This window comes from Haemorhous mexicanus, chromosome 10, assembly GCF_027477595.1.
Source record: "Haemorhous mexicanus isolate bHaeMex1 chromosome 10, bHaeMex1.pri, whole genome shotgun sequence".
Taxonomy (NCBI): domain Eukaryota; kingdom Metazoa; phylum Chordata; class Aves; order Passeriformes; family Fringillidae; genus Haemorhous; species Haemorhous mexicanus.
Genome location: NC_082350.1, coordinates 19958089 through 19973075, shown reverse-complemented (window position 1 = coordinate 19973075; position 14987 = coordinate 19958089). Strand labels below are relative to the sequence as shown.

General features: G+C 46.2%; 1 protein-coding gene across 3 annotated transcripts; it reads right to left on the bottom strand.

Moving 5' to 3' along the window:
* Nucleotides 1-266: 266 nt before the first annotated feature.
* On the bottom strand, nucleotides 267-12281 carry ZMAT3 (zinc finger matrin-type 3). Of its 3 annotated transcripts, none has more exons than XM_059855738.1 (6): nucleotides 12100-12281; nucleotides 6632-6957; nucleotides 4999-5118; nucleotides 3100-3266; nucleotides 2888-2988; nucleotides 267-1889 (listed from the first exon to the last, which is right to left on the bottom strand). In XM_059855738.1, the coding sequence occupies exons 2-6, from the start codon at nucleotides 6899-6901 to the stop codon at nucleotides 1648-1650; spliced, it is 900 nt and encodes a 299-aa protein (XP_059711721.1). In that variant the 5' UTR covers nucleotides 6902-6957; nucleotides 12100-12281; the 3' UTR covers nucleotides 267-1647. The 3 variants fall into 3 exon arrangements, with proteins under 3 accessions (XP_059711721.1, XP_059711724.1, XP_059711722.1); XM_059855741.1 differs by having other exon boundaries at nucleotides 267-1859; nucleotides 12100-12278; XM_059855739.1 differs by lacking the exon at nucleotides 12100-12281 and adding an exon at nucleotides 10553-10648.
* Nucleotides 12282-14987: the final 2706 nt, after the last annotated feature.

The window sequence follows — 14987 nt, the reverse complement described above, 5'->3', positions numbered from 1 at the left end:
CCTTCAACACTATGCACTAGGTACAATTCATCCCTGCTAAAATCCTACTGAAACTAATGGAGCTGCATCTAATTCCAGCTGCCTGAAGAGGGGTGAGAGATGAGCCATGGTGCTTCCTGGACCCTCTCTCTACACCTGCCACTGAAGTCAGTGAAGCTACACCAGTGCACAGTTCCAGCAGCACAGTGAGGGATCAGGTCCAACAAAAGCCACCTACATGCTGCACTTGCCACTGGAGACCATGTTTTAATGACACTGTGAACTCACATCTACCCAAACAAGCAGAAGAATAACTGACAGCCCTACTTCTGCTCTTTTTCCCCTTCCTACTTTTGCTAAGGAATATCAAAACAAACACACACACCTTTTGAGTTTGTCTACAATTCAAAAGTTGCTTAACAAGTTTCTTGAATACCTCCATGAGGCCAAAAGCTGTTACTCAAACAATCATCACCCTGACATTTAAATCCTACATAACTTTGGATTTTTGATGGTCCCTAGAACAGTCAAGTATACATCAAGGAATGGAATTAAAACCCATCCTGAGATGGAAAAAGAAAGAGGGGGGGAAAGTCAACCAATATTGGTAGCTCTAGTTCAAAGCTAGAAGTTTCATCTTTGCTCTATAAACACCCACTAGGCTTTGCCCAGGGAATGGCATGGAAGTGGGACACACCAATACCTGCTATCCAGAGTCCAGGCAGCCCTGCTCTTCCAGAGCAAGGACTGCAGGCCAGAGACCAACTCTTGCTCCCTTCTACATCAACATGCAAAGAAATCACAGCTGACAGCTCCTTTCTTCTATTCTCAACCTGACTCAGTCTAAGGCAGAATCAGAGCACAGCACATCTCACCTGAGCAGGTTTGCTTTCCAGTTCATTTCATTTAGCCACTGAGATCCCCAGTGATTCTCGTCAGGGAGATGAGCTACACTCATGGTATATTAAGGTGTCCAGGCAACAATATCAAGAGTAGAAGAGTATTTCTGAATGGGGCTAATCAGCTGAAATCCAAGCCAGATGTTCAGAATGGAATCTGCATCGCAGAGGAAGCAGTAAGAGGCAAGATCCTCCAAGGAGAAGAGGTATGCACAGCCTTTCTACAAGGATGTGGAAAGAACCTACTCTGGACTGTAATGGGGGCCAGAAGCAGCAAAGTGGGGACAAATACACCACCTAATTCACACATTCACAGGCCCTAGTCCTTCCCCTCTTTCACAAGCTGCCCAGAGATTCAGTCTGCCATAGGGAAGCATTCTGGAGCACTGCTCTGTGGTGTGCCAAGAGGGGAGTGGGCTTTGCACATGATCCACCCATGTGGTAGGACCACAGAAGTTTCCAGCACTTCTTGGGCTTTGCATATTCATGCAGAAGGCTGGGGAGAAGACACAGTTCCTCCCCGCCACTCAACACAATGAAGAGCCTTAGATAATTAGCAAACAAACACCAAAAACACTTCATGTCCTGCACAGCGTCATCCTGCCGACTATGATAGAAAAAAAACCTAACCATACCAGTAAGTTTGCAGGTGTTACATGTACAGCTCGAGAGCATACTCCTACCCAATGGAGCACAAAGCAGGGCACGTGGCAAACAGCAGGCGAGAGACAAGCTGCTCTAGTTGCAAACTACTACCGAGGGCGGCGCGTCACTGGACGTAGCCCAGGTTCTCCATCTCGTTCCTGTAGCGCTGCTCGGACACTTTGCTCTTGTGCTGCTTGCTCTCCAGGTGCTGCCTGAACTCCAGCTCCTCGCTGGCGCCCGCGTTGCACATGGAGCAGTAGAACTGCCCGCTGGGCGTCACGCACATGGCCAGGTCCCGGGGGATCCTCTGCCGCGAGCGCGGGTTGAAGTAGGGACCTGGGGAGCCAACAGAAAAGCCTGGTTTACCTGTAAGAAATCAAAGCTTGAGGCGGCTCAGTGACAATGCTTAAGTCCAATGAATGATTGAAAAGCAGACAAAGATTTGATTCCTTAGCTGATAAGAGTCAAGCCCTCTTTTCCCCACAACTGCTCTGCTGGTTTCCAGATTTACGGAGGTACAGCACTTGGAATTTTATAAAGTAGTAGAGTGGGTTTAATGCCCCTGTCTTATTGAAAATCAGGAATCTAATAATTTAATTTTTAATAATTTAATAATTTGTAATAATATAATTTAATAATGTAATAATTAATCAATACTTTTTTTTTCTTAGCCATCTAAATCCACAACTGGAACAGTCTTTTGATTAGAATAAGCTGCCTCTGTTTAAAGCTCACAAAACTTAATAGAACTTGAAAAGATTTATCTTTTCCACATGACAGTGATTAGAATGACATGATTAAACCAAGCTTCACCAGGAATCAGAGTTTCAGCTAATGTGTGCTTGTAAAACAACTTAAAATGAAAAAGAGAAATAGATGCCCGGCTGGAGGCTGTAATACACTCTTTAAATCATAGTAAAGAGGCAAAGTTAGTATCTAACACCTGAGGAAGGACTCTATGTTAGGAACAGATGGTCTTAGAGGGAGGCTAACATGCTCTCTCATTCTGGTCATGGGAGTGCAAGTACAGGTTGATGTGCCACAGTAGGAGTCAAAGCACCTGGCCACCTGCCAAGAAAATAAAGCAGGAAAACTGTCACCACTTAGAGCAGCCTTAGAGACAGGCAGATGGTAAATTAAGTTACAAACTGAGAAAAAGAACTAACAAGCAGGCTGACAAAACAAAGCAACTCTAGCAGCTGGGGAAAAAAACCATGCAGATATAAAGGATCAGCAGAGCTGGTCCAAGCTGGTCCTTTCACAACCTGACTCTGCTAAAACAAACCTCAGAAACAGAAGAAAACCAAGTCTATTTATTATTAATTACTATTCCAACTACAGAATAGATGCAAGCTCCAAGTTACCTGTGTTGTTCTGAACCGCATACATGTTTCTCCTGTTCTGCATCATCTTATATTCATTCCCTTCTTTCCTTGCCCTTCGTTTGCCTAGTTCTGAGGCATCCCTGCAGATTAAACAAATATGAACAGCTGCAATTCAGAGTTTCCTGACAAAAGGGCTGCCAGAGACACTGCCACACGCTTTCAGCCTGAGCATGAGGTTGAACAATACCTACGAGAATGAGTTATTCTGTGCCTCTGCAAGACGCAGCCGCTTGGCGTGATTTTTCCCTTGGTAGTGAGCCTGTGCCACAGCCGGAGAGCTAAATGAGGCATCACAAAGCTTGCAGTAATCATTCTCTGTAGCCAAGATCACTCGGCCACCTGGTTTACTGGATCCCATCTAGCAGCAAAGGGAGAGACAGCATGTGAAACACAAGAAGGTTAAATCGTTGAAATATTTCAATCACAGGGACTGAGACCACGCTGTCCTCATCAGACAGCAGGAAAGCTGGAATTAAAGCCCATGGATTAGGACACTCTCAAGTTGTCCCCAAAGTGTTCTTACAAGAAATGCATTGTTCCTGCCTGGACTCCAGGAGAGTCTGCAAATTCCTGGCCTGAGGTGAAGAGAAAAGCAATCTGAACAAATAGGTCTGCAACAGCCACAGAGGCTTGTTTACATCACAGCAATGATTTAACTCCTGACTGCTGGGAGCTGATGAGCAGTGACTTTCACTCTGAGGAACACCCACTGAAAGGCAGAGGTGCTTCTCTCTCCTATTTACAGTCCACCTAATCTCTCCATAGCACCCTGTCTTTACACAGCTCTCTGACCACAGCAGGAGGGAAAAAAAAACAGTAGCAAAGCTGCCAAACCTCTGATCCTTAACCTTCAGGTGGGAGGACACCTGGATCCAGACTTCAAAGGAAGGACCTAGTCTAACATGAGTAGCTCCTGCTACGTGAAGGACACCTTCCTGTGTCTGTGCAGTCAGACCACATACAGTGATGCAGGCAGGAACCATGCCTCCTCAGCACGTAACATCCAGGGAAAATGTTTTGTAAACAGTGCAGCAGCAGTGATTCATGCAGCCATGTCACTGCAGCACTTGAGAAGCCAACCTTCTTTCACAGCTCCTTTGATACTGCTCAAACTTAGAGACACACAACTCTGATTTCTAGCTTACAATATGAACCCTCACATGGCCCTAGAGGTATTTTTATTGCCATGGGCCATTTCCTCCATTAAAACCCACACCACCAGATACCCTGGCAGGTACAGCAGCCACATCCCCATGCCCTGGGCAGGACCCCACCCCATCCCAGTTCACATCCATGAGCTGCAATGCCAATTTACACGGGGCCAAATCTCCCTCTGGCCAGGAACAGTCTGGCACTCTGAAAATGCTCTCTGCTTCCCTACAGGCAGCACAGGCATACATTGTGGGGATTGACAGGCACAGCTTCAATCCCCATGTCCCAGCTGTGCTTCCCTGCACAGTCACAGGCAAAAGCCAGGTTAGCTGTCACATCTCATGATAAACCCAAGGGATGAATTCTAGAAGGAGATAGCAAAAACCATCTTTTTTTTCCTCTAATGTGCCCAAAACAGAATTAATCTGGATCACTGAGGGAACAAACCATTCACTCTGCACACAGGAATGAGCACTTCAAAAGGAACAACAAAAGAGGAATTAGCTAACAGCCCTGGGCAATGGGTGTAGGAGCACCAAAGCACTTTTTCCATGTAGGCTTCCCCCACACAACAGAGGGATGATTGTGCAGAGCGGATGCCACACCCTCACATCCAAATCCAACCCCAGCAATTCTGTTCTATACCTGCCCTTACACAGCTATAATCAGCAGCACATCAGACTTACCTAGCAATCAAAGTATTTGCCAGGCAGAAATAGAACATTTGAAGTCCAACATTGTGCTGCAAGGGCAGATCAATATCTGCATCTTCAAAGGAAAGCAAGCAGCTCACAAAGGGCCATTTCCACCATCTTGTGCCATCACAAGGAAAATTCTTTCCCAACTCCTGCAGTAATCCTCAAAGCCTGAGATCTGGTTATCCTAACTGGAGTTAGGTGACAAACAAGCATGATCTCAGTCCCCTTGCCATGCCTTACCTGAGATGGAAGGGAGACAACCTGAGGTGGGGCAGGCTCAACAGAATTACTCATCCTGGCAGGTGCCGGGCAGCTGTTGGCAGCATAGTAATTCCGGAGTTTCTTACTGTGGTTTTTACCCTGCAAAAATAACCCAGATTAATCACTGTCCTAATAATAGTGTCTTACTCTGAAAGACAAAGGATCCAGAGACTGAAATGAGAAAGTGCCCATGAAGGTGGCAGCTCAGGTAAAGGAGCTGTCACCCAGCTCTGAATTTAAGAGATGCAGCATTCCTCCCTTTCTCCAAAATGCTCAACACCCAGAATGACTGGGCCTCATCTTCAACTGATTTCCTCAAGAAGTTTACAATTAGTTTCTCGGTCTATTTCCATTTCACTTACAACCAGTACTTTTTCTTTTAAGACTATAAACTGGTTTGCAGTTTTTTGATAAACCTGAACACACAACACAGATTTCATGAGACTGCAAGCTTGAGTTAAAACATGAGATTGAACTAAAAACCCACTTCATATTTTATTTTCTCCTGAAAAACACATACCATAGGTGATTTTGGTGTTCTGAATACCTGATAGAATAACATGAGACTATGTATATGCATATTGTGGGTGCACAGTAAGGCAAATGCAAGTTATGTGAAAATTCACTTCTGTCCCCTCATGGCAGAGATTCTGCAAAAATAAGATGTTAAAAGTATAAAACCAATCTAAACTACCCCTTCACTAGCAGGACACCACTTTTTCAGGGCCAACAGCAAATCTGAAATCTGGGTCTGCTGTCCTGAGGTTATGGACAACCACCCTTTTGCATTCACTGGTGGAGAAAGTCACTATTTCCAATACTCACACAAACACAGCACCAGGCAGAGAGGGTGTAGGAAAATGGGGTAATGCAAGGCTGACATGTTCTATCTTTCAGCAAGAAGCATATGCAAAGAGTCCTTACCCTATTTCAGACAAGTCAAAAAGATCAGCTCAAACAAAATAAATTTGATCTGAGCCAACCAAGCTGATAAGAGTGTTTGCATAAAAGGCCTCACCAGATCAGTGCTGTGCATAGCCTCAGAAAAAAGACTCTGATAAACACATGGAAGCAGCCCCTTTCCTAATGGCACAGCTGGATCCAGCAGAAAACACCTGTCCAGGCCTCACAAATCATGTCTGGAATCAGGAGGTAAATTTTACTAAACTAGTGTAGATGTCGAATAAAGGTTGCATAAAACAAAGGAAAAATCACAAGTGTCTGCTTTTCCACCCATGCCATTTTGGCACCACTTCTCCATCCCCCTGGACAGCATTTTTGCAAAAAGCTCCAGTAACAACACCTTAATGAAAGCACTGCTGCATTTCTGGACAACCAGCAAATCCAAGCAGGGTGAAGATATGTCTACAGAGCAGTTTCAGTCCATGAGGTGGTGCAGAGGAAGCTCCAGATGAGCAACTTGAATGCTGCTGTTCGTGTGCAACACTCAAAACCCCCTCAAGAAGCTGAGTTAGTCCTCCTGCATTAGCCCACACTTCCCTCTGTGCTACCACAGCAACGCTGCTGGCAGTGTTCGTGCTGGCACGAGAATGTCTCCACAAGCTGCAGATGCAGCAGCCCCAAAAGCTGAGCCTCCTGCTGCTCTCCTTACCTGGTAATGAGCCTGGGCTTGCTGGGCCGAATTCAGAGTGACATTGCAAAGCTTACAGCACAGGGGCTTACATAGTTCCTCCAGCATAGGGTCCTGCTCCACCACCTTGGCAAGTTCCTCGTCTTGTGTGTGATGAAAGGAAGGCCCTAGTCCGAGAGACTTTGGTGGGGACAGTGGTGAGCTGGCTCTTGGCCTTGTAGCCACTGACATAGGAAGGGATGAAGGCTTCTCAGGATGAGGAAGAAGTCCTGCTTGCTGTAGAAGAATCATTGGCCAGGAAGACTATGGGCATGCTACTGCTGAAGGAGGAGGAGTCTTCTTCAGATCTAGACCAGAAAGACACAAATGCTGAAATAAGCAACAAGAACAGGAACATCAAGGATCCGGGGGCAATTCCTGTAACTCCACTGCCTCTACTTCATGCCTTTTCAAAATGCCAAGCAGGATAAAGTCAGTTTGCAACACTTTACCGCCCACGGGAACAGCAGCATCCCAGACAACCAGGGCCAGATTACAAGGTACTTATATAAGAAGTGGGTCCCCTGGCACCCTCCTGGCAGGTGAAGATTCCTGACACCCACAACAGCACACTCTCCCCACTGCTCCATGCCCATGAAAAGTGGGGACATACACCATGCACAGCACACAGAGCTGTGTCACTGGGGGGATACAAGCACTACCCACATCCTCCTTTGGAGGCCCAAGGACAAGCTCCCTCTCCAAGACCTAAACAAATATTACAGCAGACGACTGCAATGGACATTTACAAAGAATCCAAATACTTCAAAGCAGATTTATTTTATATAGGTATATGCAAAATACACAAACACAGCTATCCCTCAAATACTCACAAAGACTTTACTGAAGAAAAGCTTTTCTCCAGTAAGATGACAAAAGAGAAAGAGTGGGAAGGAGCAGGAACACTCCCTGTTGTACACTCAGCTCCCAAGGGCTCTCTCCCATGGTCTTCTTGAACGACCTTGAGCTATTTTTCACGTTTCCATTACTAACTACAAGCAATGCAACATTTAAAGCTACATCTTCTTCTGCAAAATAGAGAACTTATCTCATATTGACCTTTAGTCAATTATTTCTCAGTTAATTCAAGTTATTAGAACTAGCTCCACATTTTCAACAAGAGGTTCTGAGAGATTTATTTAATTAAAGTTTATAAATCACATCTACAGCCCAGATGAACATCCCTAGAATAATACAGAGCAGTGACATTATGAATTAAGGCATAGCTACTTTTGTTCATGGCTTATTAGCTTCTTATCATAACAAATCCTGTTCAGTGCCACACTGGGATCAAGAGAAGCATTATCTTGGCCTTTGCAGATCATTCCCAGCTAGGGCTGCACTGGCACCAACCATGTTTATGCTCTGGGCTTTGTTCATTTGTTTAAGCAAATAAAGAGACACATCTGCATTTTAAAGCAACACTTGGGGAAAATTAGGGAAAAGTAAATGAAATGCTACCAAGGAATTTTGTTCCTGAGTCACTTTAGAAAATAGGGACTTCAAAGGCATTTAGGAACCTGCAGAAGCAGAGAGCATTTATCTGGGGTAACTTCCGGGATTTTCAATCTGCTAAAATTAGCTGAAGATAAATTCCTTCCACACTCAAGCTATGGAAAATCCCAGCTGAAGCCTGCAATTTTAGGTACTATGTTATCTTTGGATCTCTCTTCCCAGAGAGACCTATGTTCTGTTAGGAAAAATAAAACATAATTTAAATGAATGAATGGGACTAAAGCATTCAAGTGACAAAATAGTTTCTGAAATGTTTGTCTCAAACCCAAACTTACTCTAATACAAGACTGGAGGCAGTTCACTTATTACTAATATTAAAGGTAAGGAAAAAAATTTAAATTATTTAAAAAAAAAGGCAGTATGCACTGCCTTGGGGACAATGTTTTAAAGCAGTAACAGAGCCACCGTGAGTTTTCATGTTTATATTATTCCTCCACCACCAAGGCTCTGCAAAATTTCAGAGCTGGAATCCACCACAAGGAAGGAAGAGGACATGCACAGGAATGGTGCTGCAAATCATCCATCAGCAGTGTAAATTCTGTAGTGTTACCTAACCCCTTTCCTATTTTCAGCACACATGACCCTGGTTAAACAGAACAGAAGACAATTTTTTATCTTTATTTTCCTCAACTAATACTCTGTAGACAGTCTAACTAATTTCTGTGGGACTACAGATGGAACAAGTTCATATTCATGTTGGTTAAATACATCGTAACACAGGCCTATCAAGGCAGTTTAAATCAACTATGCAAGCAGGTAAGCATGCCAGCTAATTTCAGAGTTTTATTACACAAGTATAATGGGCCTCTTACCTTAAAATAAGAGTAAATTATAGCCAAATACTTCATAGAGCAACATAAAGAGAGGTACAGTAAATGGCAATTGAGATTCATCTGCTTAATTTTGCATGAGCATTTGTTGCATTGCTTTTTCTTGCAACTGTCACAAATGAGATTTGTCATATACAAGAAGAAACAGTGCTTACAGGATCTATATCTACAGGGGAAAAGCTATAATGTAATATTCTTAGAAAATCTTTAACTGTAAGGTCAGTTACTGTTTCTTAAAGTAAGCAGTTGTCTGAAGATAAAATTTAGGCTGCATGAGCAATTTCCATAGTAAGACTTCTTGATTTGGCTTATGCAATGTATGTAATTCTGTTTTTTCTCAGACAGTGATCTTTAACCACTGAAATTGCTCAAGTTATGTTAATTTCTCTCTTACTGGTATTATTTATAAGAAAAAAAAAAAATCAGTGTATGTATTTACAGGTCCCTTTAATCCTCCACTGCTGGTTGTTACAGCTACCCTGCCCAGGAGAAGGAAAAATAGTATTTTTAACTCCTCCTTTCCCTTCACATAAGATCTTTACCCTAGGACACAGCAAAGGAACAAGGCACCTCCATCACCAGGGACCCCAGCCAGCACAGCCAAGGCAGGGTAAGGACCTGTAGCTCTCCAGGGTGAGCCGAGGAGCCACTCTGCCTGAGGACAGCACCTCTCCGAGCTCAGCCATGCCAGGATACACTTCCACCCCATGCCACTTGTCCTTGAGAGGATGAGAGGGGCACAGGTGCAGAGCCCTTCTCTCTCCTTTCATTGGGGCATCGCAAGGGCAGCGCTGAAGGAGGAGCTGCTCTGGCCTCACATCTAAGGATGGGGAAGGCATGGCATGACTTTACTTGGAGAAAATAATAAACCACAGTGAGAAATCTACGTGTTCCCACCAGAATTGTTTCTCAAATGCAGGTAAGGCAACTAACCACCCAGATGAAAGCTGTAGAAATGGTGAACAAGCTGTGAGTTTCACTGCTCTGTCTTCAAGACAGGAAGCATTTCTTCTCAAGTTCACTTGTCTATCAATACATGGACATCTCTTAATGTAATTGTGCCAGAAAGTTTGCTTTGGCCACGGACTGGGCCTACACCCTTCCCCCTGAAAGGCAGCTTGTTTTATAACGCTGCAGGGATCGGAGGCAGCACCAAACAAACACACAGCATGCACAGCTCTACCTAAAGGTGCACTGACCCTCCTCTGATGGGGATACACATTTAGCAACTCAGAACCGTCCCTTACGTCAACGGGGGTATCAGAAACCAGGGTGTAAATCCCGACTGCTCGCAGGCATTCCTGCAGAGCTGCTTGCCTCGCAGTCTGGGGGCTAGAGAGCAATTAAAAAACACAAGCCCTGCCGCCTTGCTGCCTGGGAACCGCCGCAAGCTCAAGGCACCACCGCACCATTCCGGGAAGGCACAGAGCAGAGCCGGGAGGCAGGGACAGCCATCCGCAATCCCCGAGCGGCTCGGAACGCGGCGGCACCGGGGCGGGATCCCCGGCACCGCCCCGACCCCAGCCCCACCAGCCCCCCGCGCACACCCCGCACCTACCGGGGCCCCGGGGCTCGCAGGGCCGGGCCCGGGCTCGGGCTCGCTCTCAGCTGCGGGAAGTGACGGCGGCGGAGGCGGGCCGGGGCTGCGCCGCCGGGGCCGGGCTGGGGCGGAGCCGCCGCCGCCGCGAACCGCCCCGCGCCAACGCTCCTGGGCACCGCGGGCAAAACACCCTCCGGGAGCTGCTTCTGATGGTCCTCAGTCCTGACCCGTGCTTCTGCACAAGCGCATTTACTATTTTTTTTTATTTTTTAATATATAATTATCTTTTTTTTTGCAGCAGCAGCAGACGTTACAATGAACCTGATTTGCATATATAAACATCTTCTTATTCATGCTGCTCGTAGCCAAAATGAGTAATGATTTCCCCTCGAGCCACCAAGGCCTCACCCGTGTGGTTGGGCCACCCTGTTTCAAAGCATATGGAGTTTCTGTTGATTTTACTCTCCTTTTGTTGGAATAGGAAAGTGCTGAGAAGTCACTACAGGCTGAAACCATCACCCAGATTTTACAGTAGCCATCAGCCAACCCACTTGGAAATCCATTGTTTTGACACACTGATTTTTTCTTTTTTTTAAATAATTTTTGTTAGACCTTTTAAAAAAACCCATTTATCATAGTCATAGAATCACAGACCAGTTTCGCTTGGAAGGCCCCTTAAAGACCATCTAATTCCAACTCCCCTGCCATGGGCAGAGACACCTTCCACTAGCCCAAGTTGCTCCAAGCCCTGTCCAGCCTGGCCTTGAACAATTCCAGGGATGGGGCAGCCACAGCTTCTCTGGGCAACCTGTGCCAGGGTCTCACCACCTCACCACCCTCACAGTCAAGAATTTCTTCCTAATATCTGATCTAAATCTGCTGTCTGTCAGTTTAAAGCCATCCCTCCTTGTCCTATCACTACATGTCCTTGTCGAAATTCCCTCTCTTGCAGGCTCCTTTTGGGAAGGATGCTGCGGGTTGCAATCAGGAGCCGTGGTGATGTGGAGCCGAAGCGGCAAAGGGGCAGTTCGCCAGCAGGAATGCTCCGGAGCCTGCTGGCCCTGGGTTTGCAGGGTGTGCTCTGCCATGCCCTGCACGGCTGGTGCTCCCACCTACTGCAGTGCTGCCTGCAGCATCTCAGCCTGCCCACGGCTGTGAATATGGTCCCATGCTAGATCCTGGGGTTTGGAGAACTATTCCATGTAGGAGAATTCACCAACGCCCTCACCATGTTCACACCTGGCTCCAAAACTTGCTTATGCCATCTCCGTTGTTGAAAGGATAAATACCCCTTGACAATAAAGTGATTTGCCAAAACGCCTTAACAATTAATAACGCATGTTAACCGTGTCCCTCCTCCCTATCATCACCTCAGTGCCACCCTCACTTGTTGCATCTTGCTGGCTCTCACCGAGGTACCCCAGCCTAACGCTCTCATTACACGCCCTGAAAACCCACACCCACTTGGGAGTGCGTATTTACAATGTTATTTCTCTTCGACTTCTAATTTGTACGGGCATTCGCTTGGCGGGCCACTCTTTCAACAGAACACCGGACTCACGTACAGCGACTCGATGCCAGTGGCAGCTGATTGTAAAGAAACCTGATGGTCCAAGTGGGAAAAGAGTCAAGACTGGGCCAGACGCGCTGCGATGTGCAGGGCACGGGGCTGTCAGCGACATCAGGGCAACAACCGGGCAGGACAAGCCGGGGTTTGCCCGGCACACCCCGTTCCCCCGGCCCGCTCCCCGCCACCGCCGTCCCCGCGCCCGCCTCCCCCCGCCGCGGTTCCCGTTCCGGCGGGCGGTGCCTTCCCCATCCGGGGTCAGCCCCGCTCCCTTCCTGTTATTCCCGTGCGGGAGGCGGCGGCTGTCGGGGAGCGGCTGCCGGCGCCGCTGCCGCCCGCGCCCGGGGCACAGGCACCGGCCGAGGCGAGCGGGGCGGCCGCAGCGGCGGGAGGCGGCGTGCGCGGCCCGGGGCGCGGCGGGCGCGGCCGGCCCGGGGAGGCCGCGTTGGGCGGGTGAGTGAGGCGGGCGCGGCTGGGGTCGTGAGGGGCCGCTCCCGGAGCGCCGCTCGCTGAGGGGGCTCGGGCGGCAGCGCGGGGCTGAGGGGCCGTGGGGCCGCGCTCGGCCGGCAGAGCTCCCCGGCCGCATCCCGCGCTCGGGGTGCTCGCAGGGACGCGACCCGGGAGAGGAAGAATAGCGGCTTGTTGTTTTCCAGTGTGGGTGTCTCCACCCCTGGAGTGGAGCTGTGTGCTGTGAGTGCGCTCCGGCAGTGCCGGGGATGGGGCTGGGTGATGCCGCTGGGAGCAGAGCCTCTCCCCATGGGTGTGTTTGTGTGTGTGGGGATCCTGGCACACGAGCTCCTGCTTCCAGGTGCACTCGGCTGACAGTAGCAGTGTCTCGTCCCTGCAACCTATAAAACCTTCTTCCTATTTTGTGCTGCCCAGAGATCGGTTTGTACTGATGCTAAATATGAAGCTGCTGTTTCTTGCCAGTATTTGTGTGCTTTCTGGTACACTCTATATTAACAAAACTTTGGCCAAACTAACACAAACTGCTCATTTGTTTTTCTTTGGGGGTTTTGTGGCTGTTTTCAGTATTCCTTAAGTTATTAAGATATCAGGCCAATTACTTCTGTAGCTGTTATGGATATGTCTCTAATTTTTATAATTTTTGTGTCTATTTATTTTCTTTTTTGACTAAAGACCTGATTGAACTAAGGTTACTACTTTATAAGCAGTACCTATTCAGAACAAACAGGAGGCAAGTACATATACTTTAAAAGTAGTCAGTAGAGAGTATGATGCTTTTCTTGATTTAATTCTGCAGCAAACTTATAAATCAATGGTAAATTGGGTCCTGAGTCTGGATTTTGTAGAACTTAATAGAAAAAAATCTCTTTTGTTTTGTTAGTTTTTTGTACCTTCACATCCCTGCTTTGAGCTATACCAGGTGTTCAAATTTATCACCTAGGATAAAGTTAGAAACTTTCCCATCGTGATCTGACTCATTCTTTAGTTTCTTCCATCTCACAGTGAGTTTATAGAGGTGTACTCATACTTGTTGCTTCCATGCTGCAATTCTATAATGCAATGTAATAATCAAAGTCCACTTCTTGTATGTAAACTTTGTTAGTTCCTGGGAATATTCCAGTATGCAGGGTGATGGGATTTAATAATGTGTCTGCTATGAGGAACTGACTGGATAAGCTGTTCTAAAATGAAGCCCCATGTGAACTTAAAGCTTCACAACAAATAACTCTATTCTCAAAGAATAGCATTGGAAAACTTGCAGAGTTGTTACTTATTTAGAAGCATATTTTAGCCAATGTAGAGGAAGCACACATCAACCAAGCTCACAATGTTCACAGAGGAATTTATGAAACCACACAATTCCAATGGGATCTGTGGAATATTCTACTTTTTCATTAGGACAGTAAATGCAGCGGGTCCAGAGCTGCAGTTGGAATCTGACTGGTGAGATGCCCTGCATTTCCTAGGTGTTAACTTGGTGCCATTCTTAGCAACCTGGAGACAGTGTTTTTTCAGGGCAGGAGAATCCCAGCCTACAAGTCCATGCCAAAGTGTTTTAATTGGCTGCTCCAGTTTGTCATTCTGTATCAATGACAAGTTTATTCTGTTGTTGCATTGACTGCATGAATGATGGCTCTGAGAGGTTTTTTTGGGGGGGAGGTTGTTTCTTTTTTTTTTTTTTCTTTCTGGAATATTCTTTGGGAAAGGGGGTGTAGCTGATTTGTTTACAAAGCAATTGTGCTTTATTGGAAGTCATAAAGTGGTTCAATACTTAGTTAACTGTTCCTCTGATAATCAGGCTATTCCTGCTTTCTGTGAGCAAATGGGGGATACTTTTTCCTGGATAACTTTTTATTTTAAAAGCTATTCAAAGCTTTAGAATATGAATTTCTCCAACCAGCAAGAAATTCATGCTTTACCCTCATGCTGTCTCACAAAACAAACTGAGTAACCTCCCAAGAAGTTTTAACACCTTTAAAAGGTGTTGTGGCATAAGGAATGGATTTCCTGATCCACAGATCCTCTGTTTTTGTATGTGTGGTGTACTTTTTAATGGCTTGCTCATGTGTGATGCAACTTGGAACAACCTTGATGATCATCATAACTTTAATTTCTTTCTGAGTTAAAACTCTCTAGAAATGACTAGACAGCAAGCCTAAGGCTGACATGCAGTCTGCAAACACTGTTTTCTTATGTTTTGTACTCAAAACATCAGCTCATTATGCAATCTTTGAGATTTCTGGTGCAGATTCTCTGGGTGTCAGGAATACCCTGAACACCTTGCAAATATCACTCATTTCCAAATGGAAGATTGTTGCTATTGGTTTTGTTTGCCTGTTAGGGGGGAGAGGAAATTGGGATGATGATGCTTTAGTTCCAAATCACACAAGAAATAATAGCAGCTCTAGACTGGTATCA

Excerpts from the sequence above, each read along its gene's own strand:
- ZMAT3 (XM_059855738.1), bottom strand. The coding sequence starts at position 6,901 with ATGATTCTTCTACAGCAAGCAGGACTTCTTCCTCATCCTGAGAAGCCT. Across the intron at positions 3,267-4,998 it reads TTGTCTCCCTTCCATCTCAG|ATGGGATCCAGTAAACCAGG; the intron begins GTAAGGCATGGC and ends CTTTGCTGCTAG. Across the intron at positions 2,989-3,099 it reads GCACAGAATAACTCATTCTC|GGATGCCTCAGAACTAGGCA; the intron begins GTAGGTATTGTT and ends TTTAATCTGCAG.